The 24,867-nt window shown below is 53.2% G+C and overlaps 2 protein-coding genes across 4 annotated transcripts in view; both read right to left on the reverse strand.

The window, feature by feature from the left end:
• The window catches only part of ACTG2 (actin gamma 2, smooth muscle), a 124,449-nt gene that overhangs the window by 53,658 nt on the left and 45,924 nt on the right, over positions 1-24,867 (reverse strand). The gene's annotated exons all lie outside the window — the stretch shown is intronic.
• On the reverse strand, positions 7,856-20,795 carry RASSF2 (Ras association domain family member 2). Of its 3 annotated transcripts, none has more exons than XM_082495695.1 (12): positions 20,757-20,795; positions 20,054-20,259; positions 16,902-16,989; positions 14,974-15,049; positions 14,421-14,572; positions 12,192-12,280; positions 10,716-10,867; positions 10,523-10,624; positions 10,257-10,308; positions 9,940-10,130; positions 9,030-9,127; positions 7,856-8,818 (listed from the first exon to the last, which is right to left on the reverse strand). In XM_082495695.1, exons 3-12 carry the CDS (start codon positions 16,958-16,960, stop codon positions 8,749-8,751), a joined length of 1,041 nt encoding a protein of 346 aa, XP_082351821.1. In that variant the 5' UTR covers positions 16,961-16,989; positions 20,054-20,259; positions 20,757-20,795; the 3' UTR covers positions 7,856-8,748. The 3 variants fall into 3 exon arrangements, with proteins under 3 accessions (XP_082351821.1, XP_082351822.1, XP_082351820.1); XM_082495696.1 differs by lacking the exon at positions 20,757-20,795 and adding an exon at positions 20,503-20,521 and having other exon boundaries at positions 9,940-10,061; XM_082495694.1 differs by lacking the exon at positions 20,757-20,795 and adding an exon at positions 20,503-20,521.

Genomic DNA, 24,867 nt, shown 5'->3' on the forward strand with positions numbered 1-24,867 from the left:
TTGGACCAGTTTGGTTTGAGCCTGCGCGGGATGCGATTTATTGCGCTGCAAACCCCCTTTGCCCACAAGGATGCTAAAAAATTGGGTCTTTAAGCGGTGTGTCTGGGTAAACCCCAAATGTGACTCTTTTTTCATACTTTTGGCAGAAAAAAGAAAGAAAGAAAACAAAACCCTATTCAGCGCCAGATAGATGATTATTCCGGCGTGCAAGCAGCTTGCTCCCAAAAAGGAAACGCTAAGAGGTCCATAACAGGGATCCAGAGCTCCCACAGGTGCTCAAAAAGAGCAAAAGAAAAGATTTTTTTTTTTTTTTTCTTTTTTTTGCTTGATAATTGGCTACTGGGCATCACCGCGTTAGCGCTGAATATTGGTCTGGGGAGCGGGGAAACAAAAAAAAAAAAAAATAGATGGCAGACGGGGTTTAGTATTGGGAGTTAGTTTCCGAAACGAGGAAAATAAAAATAAAACATTGGGATCCCGCACTTCACAACTTCCCCGTGCGAAAGGGAGCTAAAAAATGGTGATGGAAAGGAGGATTTGGGGAATAAACCCCTCCTCCCTCCCCGTGAGGTGACTGGGTCTGTCCTGAGCATCCCTACGGCCGCTGCTCATCCTACACCAACTCAGCTGCATCCCAAAAGCTCTCCAGCTCCAAACTTTACTGGGACGGTTTATTTAGGATTTTATTTTGCCCTAAATACTCAAAACTGAACAGCCCGGGCTTTTCCCCCCCACCACCACCAAAAGAAGGGGGGAAAAAAAACACTACCAAAGAAGGGGGGAAAAAATCCCACCACCAAAGAAGGGGGGGGGAAACCACCACCAAAGAAGGGGGGGAAAAAACCCCACCACCAAAGAAGGGGGGCGGGAAAAACAACACCCAAAGAAGGGGGGGGGGGGAAATAACCACCCAAAGAAGGGAAAAAAACCCCACCACCCAAAGAAGGGGGGGGGGGGGGGGGGGAGGGGGAACACACCCAAAGAAGGGGGAAAAAAAATAACCCCAAAGAAAGGGAACAAAAAATAACTCCCCCCAAAAGGGAAGACAAAACAAAACAAAATAACCCCAAAGAAGGGGAAAAAAACAAAGAAGGGAAAAAAAAAAAAAACCACCACAAAGAGGAGGAAAAAAACTCCAACAAAACAAAGAAGGAAAAAAAAAAACGACACCAAAACCAAAGAAGGAAAAAAATAAGCGTTCCCCCCTCCATAAATAAGCGTCCCCCTCCCCCATAAATAAGCGTGTCCCCCCCCAAATAAGCATCCCCCCCAAATAAGAGTCCCCCCTCCATAAATAAGCATCTCCCCCATAAATAAGCGTCCCCCACTTCCATAAATAAGTGTCCCCCCCCTAAATAAGCATCCCCCCCTAAATAAGCATCCCCGACTTCCATAAATAAGCGTCCCCCCTCCATAAATAAGCCCCCCCGTAAATAAGCGTCCCCCACTTCCATAAATAAGCGTCCCCCCATAAATAAGCGTGTGTCCCCCATAAATAAGCGTCCCCCCCAAATAAGCGTCCCCCCCCTCCATAAATAAGCATCCCCTCATCCATAAATAAGCATTCCCCCCATAAATAAGCATCCCCCCTCCATAAATAAGCGTCCCCCCATAAATAAGCATCCCCCTTAAATAAGCATCCCCCCTAAATAAGCGCCCCCCCTCCATAAATAAGCGTCCCCCCCTCCATAAATGTGTCCCCCCTCCATAAATAAGTGTCCCCCCATAAATAAGCATCCCCCCATAAATAAGCATCCCCCTTAAATAAGCATCCCCCCTAAATAAGCATCCCCCCTCCATAAATAAGCGTCCCCCCCCTAAATAAGCGTCCCCCCCCTAAATAAGCATCCCCCTTAAATAAGCGTCCCCCCCTCCATAAATAAGCGTCCCCCCCCAAATAAGCGTCCCCCCATAAATAAGCATCCCCCTTAAATAAGCGTCCCCCCCTCCATAAATAAGCGTCCTCCCCCCAAATAAGCGTCCCCCACTTCCATAAATAAGCGTCCCCCCTCCATAAATGTGTCCCCCCCATAAATAAGTGTCCCCCCTCCATAAATAAGCATCCCCCCAAAATAAGCGTCCCCCCCCTCCATAAATAAGCATCCCCTCATCCATAAATAAGCATTCCCCCCATAAATAAGCATCCCCCCCCATAAATAAGCGTCCCCCCCCAAATAAGCGTCCCCCCCTAAATAAGCGTCCCCCCCTCCATAAATAAGCATCCCCCCTCCATAAATGTGTCCCCCCCATAAATAAGTGTCCCCCCTCCATAAATAAGCATCCCCCCAAAATAAGCGTCCCCCCCCTCCATAAATAAGCATCCCCTCATCCATAAATAAGCATTCCCCCCATAAATAAGCATCCCCCCCATAAATAAGCGTCCCCCCTCCATAAATAAGCGCCCCCCCATAAATAAGCGTCCCCCCATAAATAAGCGTCCCCCCCCAAATAAGCGTCCCCCCCCTCCATAAATAAGCATCCCCTCATCCATAAATAAGCATTCCCCCATAAATAAGCGTCCCCCCTCCATAAATAAGCGTCCCCCCTAAACAAGCGTCCCCCCCATAAATAAGCATCCCCCTTAAATAAGCGTCCCCCCCCCAAATAAGCATTCCCCACTTCCATAAATAAGCGTCCCCCGTCCATAAATGTGTCCCCCCCATAAATAAGTGTCCCCCCTCCATAAATAAGCATCCCCCCAAAATAAGCGTCCCCCCCTCCATAAATAAGCATCCCCTCATCCATAAATAAGCATTCCCCCCATAAATAAGCATCCCCCCTCCATAAATAAGTGTCCCCTCCCATAAATAAGCATCCCCCCCCCCAATAAGCATCCCCCCCCTAAATAAGTGTGTCCCCCCCCTAAATAAGCATCCTCCAACTCTATAAATAATCATCCCCCCTCTCCATAAATAAGCATCCCCCCCCCCCGCCCCCCCTCCCCGCCCCTGGCAGAACAACCCAAGATATTTTTCTTGCCTGGAAAAAAAAAAAAAAAAAAAGAACCAAATCCCTACAAAAAGCGGATTTTTGGTGCGCGGTTGGGCACTTCGCAGAGAGCTGGAGGAGAAACTGTCTCATTTGGAGGCTTAAAATGCAAAGTGTGTGCCCAGATCTCATCCAGGGCTGATTTTATCCGCGTGTCCGATACAGCGGGGGGGGGGGGGGGAGGAGGGGGGAGGATGAGAGGAGCCCCAGAGCCGAGCGAACAGCACCATCTCCCGTCTGAGCTCAGCCCCGGCTGTCAGGATCAGCCCTGGGGAGGGGGTTCGCAAAGGTTGGGGCCGCCAAAAAAAAAAAAACCAAACCCAAAAAAACCCAAAAAACTCTAAAATTGAGCTTCGCGACCGGAGGCACAAAAACCACCTTGACTTTGCCTTCGACCGCTCGCCGAGAAAATAAAAAAAAAAATCCCGTCTCCGAGGGACGGCGGCATCAAGAGCGGCCCCCGTCCAATCACGCAACCCCAAAACTCCCCGGCGCGAAGCGATTAACGAGGACGTTCGTCACTTTTAAGGCCTTTTCCCTTTGGAAAGGCTGGGAATTAAATCGGGAACGGGGATCGGTGTGTCCCCAGGTATTGCAGGCCGGCAGGAGGGGCCAAAAAAAAAAAAAAAAAAAAGAAAAAAAAAAGAAAAAAAAAAGAAAAAAAAAAGCAAGAAGGAGTTGGGAATAGGCTGTAGGAAGCACGGGATCGTTCCTGTGGCGTTTCTGAGCTCCGGCTGCAAATTAGGGGCGGGAGCGGAGGATGCTCGCGAGGGGGTCCAGATGTCGAACCAGGTGTGGATGCGAAACGCAGGTTGGGAAAATGTAAATTTGAGCCGCGGCTGGAGTTTCTGCTGGGTTGGGGGGTTGTTTTAAACAAGCACATTAAAAAAAAAAAAAAACACACACAAAAAAAAAAACCCAAAAAAAAAGACCTCCCTCGCTCTGCGTTGTAGGAATAGTCGGATTTAAAAGCTGTCCCTAAGCCGGGGGAACATCCCGCGCCTCCAAAACTCTGTTAAACCCCTCTAGGAGCCAAAGGACTTGTGTAAAATTTAAATAACTGTCGTAAAAGAGCCCAGAAAAATCAATGCGCGCCGGCGAGGGCTCCCGCCAGCCTGCGGTAGAGGTGAGACCCGACTCAACGCTCCTCCTGGGGGAGATGATACCCCCCCAAAACCCCACTAATTCCGAGGGGAAGTGACCCCCTGACAGACATCCAGGCTCAAAAAAAAGTTTCGGGGAGGGACTTACCCGGTGGATGACAGTGAGCGCTGCTGCCCGCAGGGTTTTTTTTTTTTTTGGATAATCCCAATATTTCGCTTGTTTTCTTTACTCGCAGCTGCCGGAGCTAAACCAGGATTTCGGGAAGGTGTAACCACCCCGGACAGGGACTAGAGAAGAAAACACCGATGCCGGAGGGGAGAACATCCTTCACCGCTGCTTTTAAGCTTTTCCCGGGGGGAAAAGCTTAAAGCGGGGGGAAAAGCTTTCCTGCGTGGGGCTGGGCGTGTTTTTGGGCCGGGGATGCTGAAGATTGGGACGTCGGTTGGTCGTATCAAAGCCAGAGAGATGGGACTGGAGGGGGGATTTTGTCCCCCCAGCATCACGCTCCCCCTCCCCCCACCCCCCCGGCAGCATCCCTCGGAGATATCGCTCTCCTCCGGGTTGCGACCGGGCGCTAAAGACGCTGGATTTGATTAAAAATAAAATAAAATAAAATAAAATAAAATAAAATAAAATAAAATAAAATAAAATAAAATAAAATAAAATAAAATAAAATAAAATAAAAATAAAAAAAAGAGAGAGAATATCTCAAGGCCAAACTTTATTGGAAGGCAGAGGGTTCCGTTTTCAAGCCCCGTGTCCTCCCCCTGAGTCCCAGTGCTCTTTTGGGGGGAAAAGGAGCGTTTTTCGGTAAAGCCGTGCAACGGGAAACTAGAACCGAGCGCTGGCGGGGGCGGCTCCAGCATCGCTCCGGCCGCAAATATCCGCATGTCCGTGCAGGGGGCTGGATTCGCTCACCTACGTGATGGGGGTTGGCAGGATGCGGCCGGTTCCCCGGTGGCCCCGCGAGCGCTGGGAGGGCCGCCCAGCTCCGGCTGCCGGCGCGGGGTGCCATTGCGCCGGCGAGGGGGGAAACCGAGGCGGCGGCCGAGCGTCTCTTCCACCTCCCCAAGCCACATCTAATCTCCCAGGAAAGTCATCCGCTAAGAAATCCCGGCGGGCTCGGCCGGCCGGCCGGGGGGGGTCACCGGCGTCCCCTCCCCGTGCTCAGCGCTGCAGCTCGTGGCTGATGAAGCTGAGGGCGGGTGCCAGCAGCAACGCAGGGCCTATGCCACCGCGCTGGTCCCCGGGAGCTCGGCTGGGGGGTCCCCGCTTGGCACCCGCGTCCGGCCAACTCGGGGCGTGAAAGCCACCCGCCGGCGGGGGCTGCCGGCCTGCCGGGACGCCGTGCCCAAGGCGGGACGGCCGCGGCCGCCCCAAAAGCCCCATGCCGTACCCCGCGGCAGCGCCGGCCGCGATGGCCCCCGCCACCTTGGAGCCACGGCCGGGGGTGCCACCGCTGCGGGAGACGGCCCGAAAGCCCCCGCGGAGCCCCCCGCCGCCGCCGCCGCCGCCTCCTCCTCGCCCGCCGGTTCTCCCGCCGGCACCGCGGCGGCCGCCGGCAACATCGCTGAAGAGGGCGAGCAGCAGCATCGCCACCCAGCACCAGGCATCGCGGGGCCTCATCCTGCCCGACCTGCGAAATGGGCACAAGGAGGGATGGTGAGAGCAGGGATCCCGGCTCTGTGCACCGCTCGGGCCAACCTACATTTAGAATAGCAACTAATCGAATATATTTAACATATTTAATACATTATTTAATGTATTTTCCGTATGCAATATATATAATTTAATATATTGGCCGGCATGGTGCAGTGCAAACCCTCCCGACTTCCCGAGCAAAATTGCACCTTCATTTTTCCACCCCGCTGCAAAGCACCGGAGCATCCCGGTGCAATTCCTCCCCCCCACCCCCCTTCCCAAAACCCCGCAACCCCTCCAGCCGGCGGCTGAGCAAACAGCCTCATTGTACCGAAGCTGCTGAGCCATCGCGGCCCCAAAATCGTCCCAAAAATAGCGGGAGCCGTGTTGACAAAAGCCTTTTGAAAATGCAGAGCCCCCCTGGCCGCCCGCCCCGGCCACAGCATCCCTGTGTCAGCGTTTCCCTCCCACGGCCCCCGCTAGAAGGTGCCAGGCCTGACCCCCCCCTCCTCCCCCCTCCCCCCCCCCCCCCCGGCCTTCGAAACCCAGCGCTTTGGGGAAAAAAAAAATAAAAATAATAATAATTAAAAAAAAAATTAGGGCTCGATTAATTTAATTTGCCTCGTTTCGCTGCCCTGCTCCTCCAACTACCACGCTTCATTTTAAGAAAAGCCCCGAGAAATGCGCGCCCCCCCCTTCCAGCTGTTTGCAGCTGCATCGCCACCGCTGGAAACACCACAAATCCGGCTGGGAAACCCCGTCAAAGTTAAGATTTTTGGGGTTTGTTGTTTTTTTTTTTTTTTTTCCCCCCCTTCTTATTTTTTTCCCCTCTTTATTTCCCCTCCAGCATCCGAACTTACGGATCACAACCCGGGGAAAACGCCGGTGCCGAAGTGGTGCGGTGCCTCCCCCGGGGCTGCTCTCCCCCATCCCAACCTCCAGCTCGGGCGCGCGCCCAAAACCCACCACTTTCCCCCTTGTTGTCTACCCAATTCCTTCTCTTTTTATCCCTCGACTCCGTGCCGAAGATGCCGCCCTTACCCGCGCACCCGGGGCCGCGCCGGCGATGGCTTTTCCCGTCTGTGCCCGACTCACGTCGGACTTTTCCCGGCGGATAAAGCTTTGATAAGCGGAGCCGACGTCACTCGTATCCCCCCTCCTGCGCGGGGAGGGATAAATGGGCTTCAATGGGCTGGATAACGCGGGGCCGGCGGATCCGGGGAGAAAGCCGAGCGTGGCTGGGGATAACCTTGGGGATGCAGGGAATTTATCCTCGAGGAGGTGAAAACAAAAAAATTATATATCGGGTTTAAAAACTCAATGTGTTTTAAAACAAGGTTAAGCGATGCCGGGTTTTTTTTCCAGAGGTGAGTTTTACCTTCTGGAAGGGAAATATCCAGAGGACGGAGCCCGCCGCCCGCGGTGCGTGGGGATAAATAGTCTGTAAGGGCTGGATAAATCCTCCAACAGCCCCCCCCCCCCCCCAAAAAAAAAAAATCCTCCAGCAATTTAATGGCGAGTCTCCAAAACAGCAGGACAGGAGCATTTCTTCCCCGGGAAACTTGGCCGCCGGGATTCGGGAAAGTTTTGCTCTTCTCCCGCATGGCTCCCAGCCCACGCGGAGCCCATTTCGGTAACATTTCTATCCGCAAAGCGCTTTATTTTGAACTAAACCGGACTCTCACTCGGGGATTTGCATTCTGCATTAAGTTGCTACGTATTTTTTCTTGTTAATCAACGAAGCGATGCCGCAAGTCATCCGTCAAAATACATAAAAAAAGCTTCTCTCGCCTGTACAATACTTTCCCTAACACGTGTTAAAGGTGGAAAAGGTACCATTAAAATGAAAAAAAAAAAAAAATAAAAAAAAAATTACAAAGATACATCGCAAAAATTCAAGGGAAGGAAGAAAGTCAGAGTGTAAGTTCACATCGAGGTATAAAATTGATATTGCTGGTTTAGCCTGGGAGGAAAGCGGTGGGTTTTTTTTCCAGGTGTGACGGTGATAATGGAGTCAGTCCCAGTTTCACCGGGAGGATGTGCCGGCACTGCTGCAAAACCAATTTGCAAATTAAAATCCCTCTTTACTTCTGCTTCCCCCCCCCCCACCGCCCCCCCCGGCTTTCCATTCAGCATCCCTCCAGAGATGCTCAGTGCCATCAATTATTTCTGCGAGCGCTATTTGGCATGTTACAGCTACCAGAGAGGTTCGACGTTAAGGTTTTTCTTAAAAAAAAAAAAATAAAAAATCCCTAAAATTAGTGCAAATGAGAAAAGGGGGGGAAGGTGGGGGTTACGCGACCGGATGCGGGTTAAGGGAACGCGCTGGAAAAAAAGCGGTTTACTCTTTCGGTGTAAATCCAACCGTCGGTCCCCAGGTTTCCTTTCGGCGTTAAAAAAAAAAACCAAAAAAACCAAAACCCAACCCCAATCCTCAGCAGACCTTTATCGATTCACCAAAGCTTCCCGGCACCTGCGAATTATTGCAATAGAAATGTGCTTTTTTGGTTTTGTTTTTTTTTTTTAAAAAAAAAAAAAAAGAGGAATTATTTGTGCTCTCGTGTCACCGAGCGGCGGATCCTCCCCCGGGAGCCACCTGCGGGCAGCGCGGAAGAGAGCATCTTCCAACCGAGCCCCAAATTCTTGCTCCCGAAAGCTTGCCGCCCCGTCCTCGGCGGTTTTGCCCTGCTCACGGATTTCCTCTTTTTTTTCTTTTTTTCTTTCTGTTTTTTTTTTTCCCTGTTATTTCCAAGGATTTGAGGTTTTGGCCGAAGCTGCCACTGGCCACAGCCTTGCTGGGAAAACAAAAAAAAAAAAGGAGGACCGTCCTTGCAGAGGAGGAATGTCCCCGAGGATGCTGTGCAGATGATGGGTTGGCTCAGAGCCGGAACGATCCGAGCGGATTCCCGGGAGCGCTCCGGCAATGTCGGGGGTTTGGGATTCGGTACAATACGTCCCGCGGGTATACAGCTCTTGGTGCGACGTAACCCGGAGCCGGAGCGCCGGCGAAGCCTTTCACATGGCCGTCGGACCTTCGGAAATCTCCTCCAGCCTTTGCTCGATCATCAGCCGGAGGATGGAGTATCTGGAGAGGCGAAGGAGAAGGGAAAGAGGATATTTTTTTTCCAGCCATAAGCCGGGATTTTAACGCAAATTCCCAAGAAAACCCTGGAAGGACGCAAACCCCAACAGCTCACGCGGGCAGCAGGCACGCAAGGCTGCGCAAACGAATTTCTCCCCCCCCCACCTCCGCCGACGCTGCCGTTAACCGGCGGCGTCTCCCGAGCCCGCCGTACTTGCGCATGAGCTTCTTCACTTCGCGATCCTCCTCTTCCTCCAGCTTCTGGATGAAGCTCCTGAGGACGGGCATCTCGAATTTGATGTACTGAGCAACCTGGGGGGGAGGGGGAGGGGGAAAGAGAAACGCCGAGGCGGGCGATGAAGAGGGCGACGCGCCGACCCCGCGAGGCTGACGGCGACCTCGCAGCAGCCTCTCCCCAATTTTAACCGGGCAAATCAAGGACACCCCGACTTTTGCAACAAAGCCTAAAAGAAACCGCGGTTCCTCTGCACGGCACGACCATCAGCTGGTGCAAACGAGCGCCGGCTAATTGGGGAAAAAACCCCTCCACTTACGGTTGATTTTATTTTACCCGCCGGCTGCAAGACTTTGGCTCCTTCACGCGGAGAGCGCTGCGCAGCCCCAACACATCGCGGAGTGCTGTTTAAGCCCAAATATACCCCGAAAGCGCCTCATTTCGGCTCTGATTTGAGAGCAGGGCAGCGCTGGGGGAGGAGGGAGCCGGCAGATGGCACGAACGAGCCGTTGCCCATCCGCAACCCATTCCCCGGCTGGAAAAAAAAATATCCATGACAGCAAAAGCTGCGCAGCGATTGCTTTGCCGCCATCAGATTTGGGGTGGCAAAACAGGGCTGGGGGCGTTTGCCCGTGGTTAGGGTCCGAAGCTGCTCTTTAAGCGCAAAATGAGTTGTTTTTTTTTTTTTTTATCTCTCCGCGATGGGGAGTTTTCGCGGGGGAGAGGCGGGAGCAAAGCGAAGCGATTCCTGCATCCCCAGCACGGAGATGTGCGTCCCCCCCTCTTCCCCCCCCCCGCCCCCCCAAACCCCCGGGGGTTTCCCAGCATCCGGCTTCACCCCGAGCCCCATCGGAAAGCGACGAGCATCCCCGGCGCCGGGCGAACTCACGTCGTAGGTGACTTCTTCCACCTGGTCCTTCTCCATGAGGAAGACCTTGGAGACCTGCTCGCAGGGGCCCTGCAGGACGCGGGCGATGAGGGGGTAATCGCTGGCTCGCAGCTTCTGCTTCTCTGCAACGCCAAAAGCAGCGGCGGTCGGCCCGGCGGACGACGGAGCTTTGCCACGGCCGAACCCACTGGCTGCACCGGGGGAATGCGGGTTTGTATTTTTATTTATTTTTTTTTTATATATATATATTTTTTTTTAATTTTTTGTGGGTTTTGTTTTTTTTTTTTTTTTTTTTTTTTGGGGGGTCACAGACTCACCTCCGCTGGTGTGGACGATGTAGAGCGCAAACTCCTCCGCCGAGTTTTCGATCTGAACGGAGACACAAAGCGCTATTAAAGCCCGCGTTTCTACCCGAGGCTTTCCCAGAAATTTAAAAAAAAAAAAAAAAAAATATATATATAATACCCCAAATATCCCATTATTTTGCTCTGCCATTGCATTTTATATCCGCGGGGTATAAATCCCACGCGCAGAGCAACGCCGGAGCACGAGGGTGGGGGGAGATATGAGATATCTCACATACCTTGAATTTATTGAGCAGCAGTTTGAGGACCTGGGGGGTCGTCATGGTGCTGTTTATCCGGACATTGGTGACGGAGCCGTACGCCGGCGTGAACACGGATGTCTACGGGGCGCGAAATCCATTTCAACCCCCTCCTTGACCTGGATTTCCCCACCCACCCGCCGGGAGAGGTCAGGGCGAGCCGAGGGCTCACCTTATGGTTGTAGAAGTGACCGTTGATGGAGAAGCGGTGACGGCGGATTCGGCGCTGCTCGCTGGGGGTGCGGGAGCTGCCCCGCCGCCGGACCCCCACGTCGCTCCGCGTCCGCATCAGCTGCGGCGTCTCCTCCGGTTGCGATTTGGCGGCTGGAAAAGACCCGGCGGGAGGAGGGGGCTGAGGACCGGGAGCAAGGGAGAACCCCCCCCCTCGGCATCTCCCTGCTGCGAAATAGCTCCTGGGAATCCCCCCCCCGGCCAGGGATGCAGAAGTCCCCATCCCAGAAAAAAAACAGCCCCACGGACTTCCCGGGATGGATTTAACCCACGGCAGCTCCTGGTTTATTTTATTTGAACCCAAACCCTTGACGGTGGTTATTAAGTCGGAACGAACTGCGTAAATCCAGGCTGCTACCGGGGAAAAAAGCCTCTTCTCCCGGGGACTCGAGCAACTTCGCTCGCTTTTCCATAATTTAAACTTTCATTTATTTATTTTTTTATTTAATTTTTATTTATTTTATTTTATTTTATTTATTTTTTATTTATTAATTAATTCTTTTAATTCCAAGCGTTTCTGCAGCGCGGAAAATCTCGGGCGCGCGCCGCTCCGGATGCGCCGCGGGCCGTGGTGACTAAGCACTCACGAGGAGCCGTGCGCGCCAATTATGCGCTGATTTTTACAGGCTTTTGGGGCCAAAAAAAATGTAATAAAAGACTTCTTTCTTATGCGCCGGCAGAGGGTTCACATCGCACGTCTGGCTGAAATCACTGCTGGGTTATTTCTAGGGTGCAGATAGCGCCCGGGCAAGCTTTAATTAAGGGGGGGGGGAGATAAAAGCATCATCCATAAGGAGATCAAAAAGATTTTTTTTTTTTTTTTCCCAGTGGGAATTGCCGGTGGGACAACACGTGTCCCGTTCGCCGCTGCCTCCTGCTCAAAACAAGGGGTTAACGAAGCGGCAGGGCGGACGAGCTCTTCCCCCTCTCTCTACAGAGGAAAAACCAGGGAGGGGGGGAAAAAAAAAAAAAACCCCAAAAAAACCCTTTGCAGAATTGTTGACTTCCCCATGGCAACGGCACTTCCCAACCTATTCTTCTTCCCTAAAAGCGGAGCCGCCGGGAAGGGGAAGCGCCGACATCCTTTTCCCTATGAGATCCCACGAGGCTCTTTGCTCCGCTCCCCCTCATTTCTTCCCAACCTCCTCTTTGCCACATCCCACCGTGGCCCCTTCCCCGAGCAAAAACCCTTCGGAAGAGTTTTGGGCCAGCGGGGCTAAGATTTTCGCGCCGGAATTAACTAAATTAAATCTCGGCGCTTTGGAAATGGCGTTAAGTCATCTGGAAGAAGACGGAGGCACTGATTTCTGGAGGAAAAAAACCCACCTGGTTTATATTTTTCTCAACTCAAACTGGAGCATGAGGCGGCTGCTCCCAACCGCCCGGCCAAATCCCACCGGATCCCAGCCCGGCTCACCTGTGCCGCTCCCGGCGGCCTCTGCATTCGGCGTGGCCTCCGCATCCGTAACCTGGATGTCCGGCAAAGTGCTGGGCTTCAGCACCGACCTGGCAATGCGAAAATGAAAGAGAAGACGGGTGTCCCGTCAGCGCGCGGCTGCAGAGGGAACCGTCACCGGGATCATTTCCCCTCCGAGCCCCCACGTTGCTCTTTCCAGGATGGGAAGCGGCCCGTTCTGCCGGGGGATTTGGGAGATAACCATCCCTGTAGGGTTGTAGCACGGGTTATTTGCAATATAAATCACAGAATCACAGACTGGGTTGGGTTGGAAGGGACCTTGAAGACCACCCAGTGCCACCCCCTGCCCTGGGCAGGGCCACCTCCCCCCAGCCCAGGTCGCTCCCAGCCCCGTCCAACCCGGCCTTGAACCCCTCCAGGGATGGGGCAGCCACAGCTCCTCGGGGCACCCTGCGCCCGGGGCTCACCGCCCCCACAGCCAACAATTTCTTCCCAATATCTCATCTCCATCTCTCCTCTTCCAGTCTAAAACCGTTCCCCCTCGTCCCATCCAGAGTCCCTCCCCAGCTCTCCTGGAGCCCCTTTAGGCACTGGGAAGGGGCTCTGAGGTCTCCCCGGAGCCTTCTCTTCTCCAGGCTGAACCCCCCCACCTCTCCCAGTCTGTCCTCCCAGCAGAGGGGCTCCTGAATCTCATCCTCTCCCGCTCCCAAAAAACCCCAGGAAGAGATGCCGAAGCCCGAAACAGCCTTTTCACGAGCTCCAGCGCACATCCCGCCCAAGCAAAAGCTGATCCTGCCCATTTTTCCCCCTTTATGACCATCCAAAAACCCCCAAATACCCCAACCCACCCCCCCACCCCCCACCCCGCCCAGGACAACCCGGGGACCCGCTGGTCCCGGGCATTTGGGGACAAAGCCGGAGTTGGGGGTCCCGCGGGGGGGTGGCAGAGGGTGGCTCTCCCGGGGGATGACGGACCCGGAGCAACCGCCGGCGCTGGATTTGGGTGAGGTTAAAGCTCTAATTGGGACGGAGGGATCGCGGGAAATGGGGTCTTTGTAAAGTTGGGGGGGGAGGGGGAGGAGGGGTAAGAAAGGGGGGGCTTTGCGAAAAGGGGGGGGTTTGCAAAAGGCGGGGGTGCCTTTGAAAAATGGTTTGGTTTGGGTTTTTTTTTTTTGCAAAAAGGGCTTTTTGGCAAAAGGGGGGGTTGTCTTTATAAAAAGAAGGGGCTTGGCAAAAAGGAGGGGGGGGCTTTGCAAAAAGTGGGGGGGGGCTTTGCAAAAAGTGGGGGGGGGGGGGGCTTCGCCAAAGAGGGTTTGTAAAAGGGAAAGGGTTTGCAAGAGGAGGGGTCACAAAAGGGGGGGTCATTGCAAAAAGGGAGGGGGTTATAAAAAGGGGGGAGTTGCAAAAGGGGGGGGGGCTTTGCAAAAAGGGGGTGTCTGAAAAACGGGGTTTTTTGCAAAAAGGGGGGGGAGTTCTTTGCAAAAAGAGGGATCTTTGCAAAGGGGGGGGTTGAGAAATGGGGGGCAGTTCTTGGCAAAAGCGGGGTTGTAAAAGGGGGGGGGTTGCAAAAAGGGATTGTTTTGCAAAATGGGTATCTTTGGAAAAGGGGGGGTCTGCAAAAAGGGGGGGGCTGAAAAGGGGGTGTTTAGAAAAAGGGGGATCTGCAAAAAGGGGGGGGTCTTTGCAAAAAGGGGGTTTGTAAAAGCGAAGGGGGTTGCAAGAAGGGTTGCAAAAGGGGGGTCCTTGCAAAAGGGGGGGTTCATGAAATAGGGCAGTTGCAAAACGGGGGGGGTCTTTGCAAAACAGGGGGGCGTGTCTCAAAAATGTTGGGGTTTTTTTTGCAACAAGGGGGGGGTGTCTTTACAAAAAGAGGGATCTTTGCAAAATGGGGGGGCCTTTTTGCACAAAAAGGGGGAGTCTGCGAAAAGGGAGGGGGGGCGTCTTTGAAAAATTAAGGGGTTTGCAAAAAGTGTGTGTGTGTGGGGGGGAGGGGGGGATTTACAAAAAGGAGGAGGGGGGGTCTTTGCAAAGTGAAACAGAGCGGTTTTTTGGGGGTTCTTTTTGTCCGACTCGGCTTCTTCGGGGTGTCACGTGTTGGAACCCCCCCCCCCCCAAAGAGCCCAGAGGCGGTCGCTGGGGTCACCCCCCCAGCAAAGGCTGTCCTTGGGGAGGATGGGGGGGTGGAATTTAAGGAAGGGGAGGGGGGGGTGTTCTTTTCCCTCCGCTCACCCGTGGGCTCCCAGGTTGCAGCCCGAGTGCCAGGAGGAGGAGGAGGGCGGCGGGCGGATGCGCTGGTTGTCGTCCTGCATCTGCAGGCGGATGGGACGCCGCAAACCCCAGGAGATGTTGAGGAGCCCCTCCACGATGAGTTCGCCTTCCTCCTGCGCGAGAGACGGGCACCTCAACATCCCGAACGTACGCGGCCATAAATATTACGAAAAGGTTTTTTTTTTTATTGTTGTTGGTTTTTTTCTTTTTTTCTTTTTTCTTTTTTTCTTTTTTCTTTTTTCCTTTTTTCTTTTTTTCTTTTTTCTTTTTTTCTTTTTTCTTTTTTCCTTTTTTCTTTTTTTCTTTTTTTCTTTTTTTCCTTTTTTCTTTTTTTCTTTTTTTCTTTTTTTCTTTTTTTTTTTTTCCTGCACCTCACAAATCTGAATCCAACCCAATTCCCTCCCTTTTGGGGGATTTTTTTTTTTTAATTTTATTTTTTCTCAAATTTTCCCCCCCCCCCCCACCTCCTCTCCTGCCAGGGATGAGCTGGGTCCCTGCCCCGGCGGTTTCTTACCTCCCGGTGCCGCAGCTGTAAGTTTTGCCCTTCGTAGTAGATGTTGTATGTCTTTAAGTGTAAGAGAAGCTCATTTCTGGGAGGGGGGAAAAAAAAGAATAAAAAGAATAAAAAGATAAAATGATAAATAAAAAGAATAAAAAGATAAAATGATAAATAAAAAGAATAAAAAGATAAATAAAAAGAATAAAGAGATAAAAAGATAAATAAAAAGAATAAAGAGATAAAAAGATAAATAAAAAGAATAAAAAGATAAATAAAAAGAATAAAGATAAAATGATAAATAAAAAGAATAAAATGATAAATAAAAAGAATAAAATGATAAATAAAAAGAATAAAATGATAAATAAAAAGAATAAAGAGATAAAATGATAAATAAAAAGAATAAAAAGAATAAAAAGATAAATAAAAAGAATAAAATGATAAATGATAAATAATAAAATGATAAGTGATAAATAATAAAATGAAAAGATGCTGAGAAGAGGTGCGGAGGAGCGAAGGGGGACGTCAGAGGCGCCACTCGGTACCCGACATGGCACTCCCTGAGCCGGCCCCAAACTCTGGGGGATCTGGGAGAAAGCGGGAATTGCTTCCCAGGGTCAGGCTGGGCAACGAACCTGCCACAGCAGGGGGCCAAACCAGCTTAATTTGGGGCAAATTAGGGTATTTGCTGCCTCTAGACCTCCCTTGTTGAGGATATCTGCTGCGGGTTCAACCAGAGGTTGCCCTTTGCCACCAGGAGTATTGGGGACAAGCTCCTCCGCAGCCGTGCCCTCCTTAAACCTCGCCAAAAGACGTAAGAAAACCCGTCAGACCTTGGCGGAGTCGGTCACAAGGTTGAAAACCACGGGAATTTTCGGAGCGCCCAAGCCCTTGGGTCATGCCGGAGTCACAAGTTATATCACAGGCGAGTTTATCACGTCGGCTCGGCGCTCCGGACCCCGACCTCCAGCTCAAATTTAAAAGTCCGAGCCGTGCTCCAGTTGCAAGTGAAAGATAAAAAGAAATAAAAATAAAAAAATCAAAGTAAAAGTAAAAATAAAAGTAAAAATAAAAATAAAAGTAAAAATAAAAATAAAAGTAAAAATAAAAATAAAAGTACAAATAAAAATAAAAGTACAAATAAAATTATAAAAAACAAAAACAAAAACAAAAATAAAAATAAAAATAAAATAAAAATATAAAAAACAACAAAAATATATAAAAAAAACAAAAATAAAAATAAAAATATAATAAAAATAAAAATTTTAAATAATAAAAAATAAAAATAAAAATAAAAATAAAAATAAAAATAAAAATAAAAATAAAAATAAAAATAAAAATAAAAATAAAAATAAAAATAAAAATAAACCAACCCATGGTGTCTAAGCCCAGCTATGAATCACGGGGAAGCGCTGCCTCCGGCACTAATTCGGAAAGCTGTCATTAATTGAGCCGGCTGACGGAGTGTAAGGATGCTGGGCGCCGTCAGACGGGTGCAAAGAAGCAGGAATCACGGGGATTTGGGGTTACGCGAAAGAAAAAAGGGGGGGCAAAAATATCACGTATGTGCTTTCTCTCCTCCAAAATCTTCCCGGAAACTTAGGAATCACTTCCCTTCTTTACCAAAGCAGAAAAGACCAATTACTAATCAGGACCTTTTTCAACTAAATCTCTCTTTCCTGAAAGTTTATAGAGCATTTGGCCGCACACTCCTAAGAAAAAAAAATGTCAAAATCCCATCGACGACGCTTTCCCTTTTAAAGGAAATCGCCGTTTCTTGCCCCAGAAGGGCTTTTTCTTTCCAAATCCAACCGAATCGAGTTAAAACTCAGGGTCGCTTCCCTCCTCCCAGCTGGAAGGCGAAAATCCCTGGGAATATTGCCAACGGCTCCCCGGCCACCAGCACCGCCCCTATTCCTGCGTTACCGCCCTGTCCCGCATCTTACTTGGAGATGTATTTGTCTTTGCCGCAGGGGACCGGGTACTCGCAGCCGCCGTAATCCATCCTCCCGCTCGTCTTTCATGGGAGCTGAACTGCAAAGAGGGAGGAGAGAAAAGCATCGGCGTGAACCGCCCCGTTACCCCGTGCCCGACGCGCACCCCTGGATTAACGGGGAAGGGGTTTGGAAAAAAAAAAACGAATTGACCGGCTTGGATTTTGGAAGAGCTCTTGGGAAAAAGGCTGCGGGGGATGCAGTTGAGGCGGCTCCTCCGGGAAAACCGATGGGGAGAGAGGGAAAAATCAGATAAGGGGAGAAGTGGTGTAAACTCACTGAAAATTTAATACCGGCAGAGATACGCTTACGCCAACATTTGCATTTCGAGCATCCAGGGACCGCCCTGGCGATGCTGCGCCTGGAGGCGGATGGGTTATAAACAGGATTTGCTCCCCTTCTCCTTTTATTTTACCAAAGTTTCGCTCGGAAGCTCCACGTCTGGATCCAGCTTGACGCTTCCCGAAACCAGGCAGCGGGCACGGGGGCGGGGGGAAGGCTGAGTTTCTGGTTCCTTTATCTTTATTTTATTTATTTATTTATTTATTTATTTATTTTTAAGATGCCGGTTCAATTTCTGAGCGTTCCCTCCAGCGAAACATCTCCGTCGCTCTCGTCCCCGTCCTCCTCCCCCCCCCCCCCCCCCCAAAAAATCCCACCCCGGCTTAAAGCGGGAGAGTGATTTTTGAATGCTATGAAAGGGAATTCAAATGAGATGTAGGGCGAAGCCCCCGGGGTCGCTGGCGGGCTCGGAACACTTTGGAAATCAGACGTTGAAGGGCAACGTTGGGGCAGTTTTAAGCAATGAGAAAAGGCTTTTTGGGTCACGTTTTTCCTTGGGCGGTTGTACAAACCCTCCTACAGAGCAGCTTTCATTTTTTCAGGGTCTCCCCCCTCCCTTCCCTTGTCCAAAATGAGAAACCGAGGTGAGAAAAGATCCACAAACTCCTCTTTTCTCCCACCTCCCACATCGCCGTGTGCTTCCTCCCAATCCCCTGGGAAACAAACCCATTTTCCTGCCACAAAAAAAAAAAAAAAACAAACAACCCCCAAACCCCCCCGATGACACCCAGGCGGATAAATGACTCAACCGAGGCCGTGCAGTAAAACCTGTGTCGGAGAACGGACCTGCCCCCTAAAACTTCAGCACAGCGGCAATTCCCGCATCTTACGCCCCACGCCGGGATATATGTCAGCGAAGACATTATATCCAACAGCAAAAATATTCCGCGTCATGCTTCGAACCGCAGCAGAGGTTGCAAAAGCAACGCCGGTGCTCGAGCGGGCAGAGAGAGGCCGGGGGAAGGGCAGGAAACCGACCCGGCCCCGGGCGCTCCGGGGAAAAAAAGCAGAAGAGAAACCCTCCGCCGAAAAAAAAAAAATCGTACATCGTGACGGAAAAGCTGACAAAGCTCCGCGTTTCCTGACGAGCCGAGGAACCCCGTGAGCATCCCGGCAGCGACCCTCCTCCCGCGGCCGCCTCTCCCGCATCCCTCCGTCCTCCCCCAAGGGAATAAACCCAATAATAATCTTATTTATCCCTCAAAAATGAGAGCGGGAGGGGATTTTGCAGCCGGATTTGTGGTTTCGGGGTAAATGTCGGCGCGGCGGTTGCACGGCACCTGCTGCAGCGGGGACCCGAATTTGGGGGTTACCAGCTGTGCGATAGAGGAACGGGGAGAAATCAGCATCTGGTTTGTGGGCGGCCCCCGAAAGCGGATGAAGAAGCGCCGGGGAAGTCAGCGCTGCGCGGAAGGAGGCTGAAACGACACGGCTGCTTGGCCCGTGCAAAAAAAGTTGCCAAAAAAATACCAAAGTGGCTGGAAAAAACCCCAAACCGAAGCACCTTTCAGCAGCGCAGCCCCGGGGTGGAGCGTTGGGTACCGCAGGGAGTTGCGCTCCGCGGCAGCGCGGCCGTACGAAGGGGTGAAGCCAAAGCCCCGGTTCCCTCGAAAGGGACGTCGGGGTGAGCTCCAGCCGAAAAAAAAAAAAAAAAAAGACTCATTTTGGGATGGAAAGGGAGTCCCGAAACGCAGGTTCATCTCCCTGTGCCGAGGAGCCCGGTTTCCTGTTTACCGCCCCGGCGCTGCCACCTTCGCTCCGTCATCACATCCCCTTCCGAGCGAACGAGGAAAGGGGCAAATTCTTCCTTTTTTGGGTCTTGAGAGCACCGGGCTGTGGGTGGAAGGGAGCAGCGGCCGCCCGGAGATCCCCAAACGGAGACGAGCTGCTGCTGCCCCCCTCCCGCCCCTCCTCCTTTTTTTTTTTGGCGAAAGGCAGGAAATCACCAAAAAAAAAAAAAAAAAAAGGGCTGCCAACGTGCAAATTGCCCAATCAGTTGCTCAACCTCGGCAGCTCGGCACCGTCTTCATTTTCCGGCACCCCTTCTGCCTCAGTTTCCCCATCCCGAGCCGACGTATTTCCTTCGCGCCCGGCACGAGCTGAGGTTTAAAAGCAAAACGCTTTTCGAAAACCCCAAATCGGATCAAATCAATTCCCCCCACCCCCCCTCCCCCGCACACGGGGCAGGAGGATTTCAGCCCTCTCTGCCTTCCAACGCGAGCCGGCGGCGGCTCCCGCCGTCGCTTCCAGGCCTGATGGGATTTATCAAGCATTTATAAATAAATCTGAGCCCAGATTTATTCCTCCCCTTAAAATAACCTTCCTAAAGCTCTTCCCCGCATCCCTACAGCCCCGGTGCAGAGGCAGCCCGGCCACGCTTGCGGCCCCTCGCTGGGAGCGGGGATGAGCGCTCGCTTTCGCTGAGCTCCCGGGGAGATGCGCAGCTCAAATCCAACAACCAACAAAAAAACCGCCTCTCCCGGGCGGGAGAAGCAGTTTCGGCGCAGCTGAGGCTTCCCCCCGGCCGTGCGAGGGATTGTGGGAATATCCCGCTCCCCGGGGAGGCCGCGATGCCCCCTCCCGCCCAAACCCTGCCGCGTCCCCGCAACCCCGGGGCGGCTCTCAACCAGCCCAACGCCGCATCGATCCCGATGCGATCGGTAGCAAAGCATCATCCGGAGGCGACAATTCCTCCCTCGGAGGCACCGGGAACCGCTCAGAGCTGCTTTGCTCAGCGGTGGGATAGGACTGAGCGCTCTCACCCCGTTCCGGCGGATCCTTCGCTCGGCCGACGGTGCTCGGTGGACGGCTCCCGCGAGCCGCTGCGGTGGTGGCTCTGGCCCAGGCGCTATTTTGGAGCCGGGATTTCTTCCGAGTGTCCGTCCGGCGTCCCTAAGCGCGAAGGTGCGGCAGCTCCATTGTTTTCCAGCGCTGCTATTGTTCGCCAGCCCAAATGCTCAGCCCCGTCCTGCAAAAGGGGAACAGAATGGAGCGGGGAGTGGTGGCTCAGCCGCCGGCGGGCGATGCCATCGGGGTACCGCTTTGCCTGGGGACAAGCGAGGGGACCCGTTGGCCGCACTCAGCAGGTCAGACCCCCCTTCCCCCCCCACCAGCGGCTTGTTGTGGGCTATGGGAAAGGAACTGGTGGGTCTCCCCCCTCCCCGGGCGCCATTGGGGACAGCAGCGAAAGTGTCGTGAGCGCACTGGGGACCTGCGGGTGCTGGTGGCTCCCTTCCAGCCTGCGCCAGCAGCCAGCCCGGAGAGAGAGGGCGACGCCGAGGGTGCTCGTTGGGTGCAGAGGTGACACCCCCGGGGCGGGGGGGGGCCGGTTTACCACCCCCCCATCCATCCCCCCCCCCCCAAGGGTGGGCACAGCCCTCATCGCCTGCTCGCTACGGACGGGGCGCCGGGGGAGCCCCGGGGATGGGGATGAGGATGGGGATGCCCCGTCCCGCCCGCACTCACCCGGTGCCGCTCCGCTCCGCGCCGCAGCCGGCGCCCCCCGTAGGGCCGCCCCTCGGTGGGGCGGGGAGGGGCGGGGCGGGGCGGGGCGGGGCCGGAGGGGGCGGGGCCGCGGGTACGCACCGGGGGAACGGGGTTGAAATCCCGGGGAACAGCCGTCTCCAGCACCCGCATCCCAAGGCAGCCCCCCCCCCCCCCGAGAGGGTGCCAGGACTGGGGAGCCCCCAAAGGATGCTCTACCTCGAGCACCCACTTTGTGCGTTCCCCTCGGGACTGGGATCCCAAAGGATGCTCCGTCTCAACCCCCTGGTTAAGGCTCTCAGACTGCGTTCCCAAAGGACAACCTGTTTCCGGCACCCAGGTTGCACCCCAGGATCAGGATCCCAAAGAATGTCCCATCCCCGGTGCCAGGACCATGATCCCAAAGGATCTCCCATCCCCAGTGCCAGGATCAGGATCCCAAAGGATGCCCCATACCCAGTGCCAGGACCAGGATCCCAAAGGACGTCCCGTACCCCGTGCCAGGACCAGGATCCCAAAGGATGCCCCATCCCCGGTGCCAGGACCAGGATCCCTCATCCCTTGCACTCAGGTTGGAAATGCTTTTATGATCGGCTCCAGCTCTGTACAGGACTCCCGGTGGGAACATTGCAGGCTGCATCACACAGGTTAAAGTGGTTATTTCTGCCTTAAAATGCCCCAAAGCCTGTGATATTCAGTGCCAGAGCCGTGCAGGCATCGCACGCCGCTGTTCTGCCTGCGGGACAGTGCACTGGGGCCGTGCGCTGGCCGCGACTTGTTCCCAACCACGGCCGTGGGATCCTGTCCTGGTCCAAATCCACCCCCGAGAAGCAGATTGAGGAGGAAATAAATTTAAAAAAAAAAATTAAAAATGAAAATCTGCCTGGAAGCAGATGTTGCAGCTTGGGGTCACGGTTACCTCTGAAACGGCGCTCAGCCTCCAGCCTCTGCTCTGGGGCTGCGGGTCCCATCCTGCCTGTGCGCCCCGCGCCGCCCACGGAGGGTTTGGGGGGGGTTATTCAGTATTCCAGAAGAGCAGCAGCGTGCGGCCGCGTCCCTCCGCCTTTGTCTGCTCCTGACCTTTCCCAGTGCTTTGTGGCTTCTCAGGGCTTTTTTTTTTTTTTTTCTTTTGAAGGAATTTGCCTAGAAACAGCCCACACGAAGGGAAGAAGAAAAAAAAAACCACAAACCCAAAAAACAAAGAAATAATCTAAACAGCTGCTTTAGTAAAACAAGTGAGTCTTTACAACCACGGATTGTCATCAGCCCTTTTTTTTGGTGTATGTGTGTGTGTTTTTCCTCTATTTTTTTTTTTTTTTGGACTCGTATGTAAAATATGCAAAGTTCAGGAGAAGCCATCTGGCTGCGGGAAACACTGACTCGGCGAAAGCGAGTCGGAATGGGGGTCAGTATTTATATTCCAGCAGCATCTTCGAGGGCTGGTGGAGATGAGAGGCCCTTTGTCGCCGGGAGAGCCCGGGCGCGCCGCACAATGGAGCGGAGTCGGCCCCGGCTGCCCGCCCTGTGCAAACCCCAGCTCCAAAACCCAGGGATTTAACCCCCAAAAAAGAGAAAGCTTCTTACCATACCCCGCGGTCCCGTGGAGGTGGATGGAATCGGAGCAAAAAGGGAAAAATAAATAAACAGAGGGTTTTGCTGCGGGCACCTGCGGGAGCACGAGGAGGAATTGGGCTTAAATCCTGATTTTGCGCCATCCTGCTCGTTGCCTTCGATGCACACGTGGTGTGTCGGGAGCTCGGACGGAGGCATTTATTTACCAAATCAACGGAATTTGACCCAATCCGGCTATATAAGGACACCCTGCGACCTGCGGGGCCGGGACAGGCTGCAGCTCCTCCTCACCCGCACGGCGGCTGCGAGCACGAACCCAGGAGGAACCAAACCCACGTGGAAGGAGATCAAAACCTCTGCCCCGTGAGCCTGAGCATCCTCCTGGCTGCCGAAAATCTCCCAGGAAAAGGATGCTCCGAGGTCAGTGCCAGCCTTTAGCCGCACGGGGATGGGACGGCGCCTGCGTCGCCGGTTACATCAGCGTTTCACTGCTCAACGCCGCGCAGGGAACGCGCTTTTTGCTCTTTAAACCCTCAGCTTCGATGGATTTACGGCTGTTTCCGCTCCCGTAGCTGAGCCTGGAGGTCAAGGACCTCAGTCAGTCAGACCCAAGCGTAAGGCACCAGCTCCAAAATTCTCCAAAATTCAAGTATTTCCCCCCAGACTGAGCAAAGCGTCCAAACCCCCTTCTTGCGCACCCTGGCAGCTTCCCCTTAGTTCAACTTGAAGACCCTCGAGCTAATTGTCAGTAAACACCAAATGACATTACGCACGTGGATACCCGTTAGCCGAGGAGCATCTGTTAGCCGTTACGCAGCCTCCGGGGACCAGACGGGATGAGACGCGGCTTTTAAAAAGGCCTTTGCTCGCCCTCAATACATGTTTCTTCGAAACACGGGTGCTGTCCCCATTTGGGGATGTTTCAGTCCTTCTGAAAAGCTTCAGGTTTTGCAATTCTGTCCGGGGTAAAGCCCTTCTTATTGGGTCGATGCAGCCCGTGCTGAATTTTGATTTGGGCGAGACGCAAGGAGGAAACCCAATTATTTCCAGAGCTCTGACCCAGTAGCACAAAGGATTAATCAGGATTAAGATCAGAGCGGTTTTTCATCACGGACCCAAACGCAGCCCAACTCAGGAACGAGGAGAAATCCCTCGCCCCCGTCGAACAGCCGCTCCACCGGCTTGGAGACTTTCACCTCCTCTCGCTGCCAATTTCGGTGGCTTTTTGCCATTTTTCTTCCCATCCAACTCCACCGGTTTTTGGACTCGTCGCGGTGGGCTACGCCGGAGTTCAGAAAGGCACCTGGTGTCTTAATTGCCCTTAAAATCAGTAGTAGCTCAGCCTCCTCGAAGGCTGACAGCCGTCCGAAGGTGCTGCGTACCCTCAGCCAGACGTTCCCGGGTCCCAACTCCTTGGGAGCGGCTGCGGCCGCTCCAGGCTAACGGTAGGAATTTCCTATTATAACTCCAGATCAAACCAACGAGTTCATTAAATGGTTTGGGACGAGGCACGGTGCCAGCCCGCTGATTCCTTTTCAAACGCTGGGGATGGGGCAAGGCCATACTCAACTGATTTATCTCGACAGAGGAGCGACAGCACACCTCCAACTACAGCGTGCCCCGGGACCACTTTGGGCACAGCACAGCCCTGACGAGGGCCTGGGAGACTTCGCCGGGGCTACAGATTGCCAAGGGCAGGGCAAGAATTCAGACAAATTCCCAATCCTGAGGCTTTAGGAGCAGAACTCGTCCAGAAGAGGCCCCGGAGCTGCTGGGAGGGCTGGAGCCCCTCTGCTGGGAGGACAGACTGGGAGAGGTGGGGGGGGTTCAGCCTGGAGAAGAGAAGGCTCCAGGGAGACCTCAGAGCTCCTTCCAGTGCCTAAAGGGGCTCCAGGAGAGCTGGGGAGGGACTCTGGATCAGGGAGGGGAGTGATGGGGGCAGTTTTAGACTGAAAAAAGGGGAGATTGAGATGAGATATTGGGAAGAAATTCTCTTCTGTGCGGGGGGTGAGCCCCAGGCGCAGGGTGCCCCGAGAAGCTGTGGCTGCCCCATCCCTGGAGGTGTTCAAGGCCGGGTTGGACGGGGCTTGGAGCAACCTGGGCTGGGGGGAGGTGGCCCTGCCCAGGGCAGGGGGGTGGAATGAGATGATCTTTAAGGTCTCTTCCAACCCAAACCAGTCTGTGATTCTATTTTACCCTAAACCAGAGGTTATTTCTCTGCCGGTAGCTCTGGCTGCTCGTATTCTTCACTGGACAGAACAACTCAAAGACTCTGCTCCCTGTACTAAGAGAACTTGAAGGGTTTTTTAAAAATTTTAAGTAAGAAATTAGTCACTTAAGTTTTGCTGCGTGGACGCTGCCCAGAAACACGTCAGTGCTGTCTGTGCAATTGCTTTTACGGGGAGTTTTGCTGCCGCTCGGCTGCCCGAGAGGATGTGAGCTGCCTCAACTGAAAGCCGGGACAGGCAGCAGACGAGAGGCAGGGACTGTCAGCAGCACCTCTTCCACAGAAATCACGGGA

The sequence above is a fragment of the Vanellus vanellus genome, assembly GCF_965231255.1.
Source record: "Vanellus vanellus genome assembly, chromosome: 26".
In the NCBI taxonomy this organism is placed as follows: Eukaryota; Metazoa; Chordata; class Aves; order Charadriiformes; family Charadriidae; genus Vanellus; species Vanellus vanellus.

Bases quoted from the DNA above. Each gene is read 5' to 3' on its own strand.
- RASSF2 (XM_082495695.1), bottom strand. From the start codon at position 16,960: ATGGATTACGGCGGCTGCGAGTACCCGGTCCCCTGCGGCAAAGACAAA. The intron at 14,573-14,973 runs GTAAGAAACCGC...TCTCTCGCGCAG, and splicing joins TACAGCTGCGGCACCGGGAG to GAGGAAGGCGAACTCATCGT. The intron at 12,281-14,420 runs GTGAGCGGAGGG...TCGCATTGCCAG, and splicing joins TGCAACCTGGGAGCCCACGG to GTCGGTGCTGAAGCCCAGCA.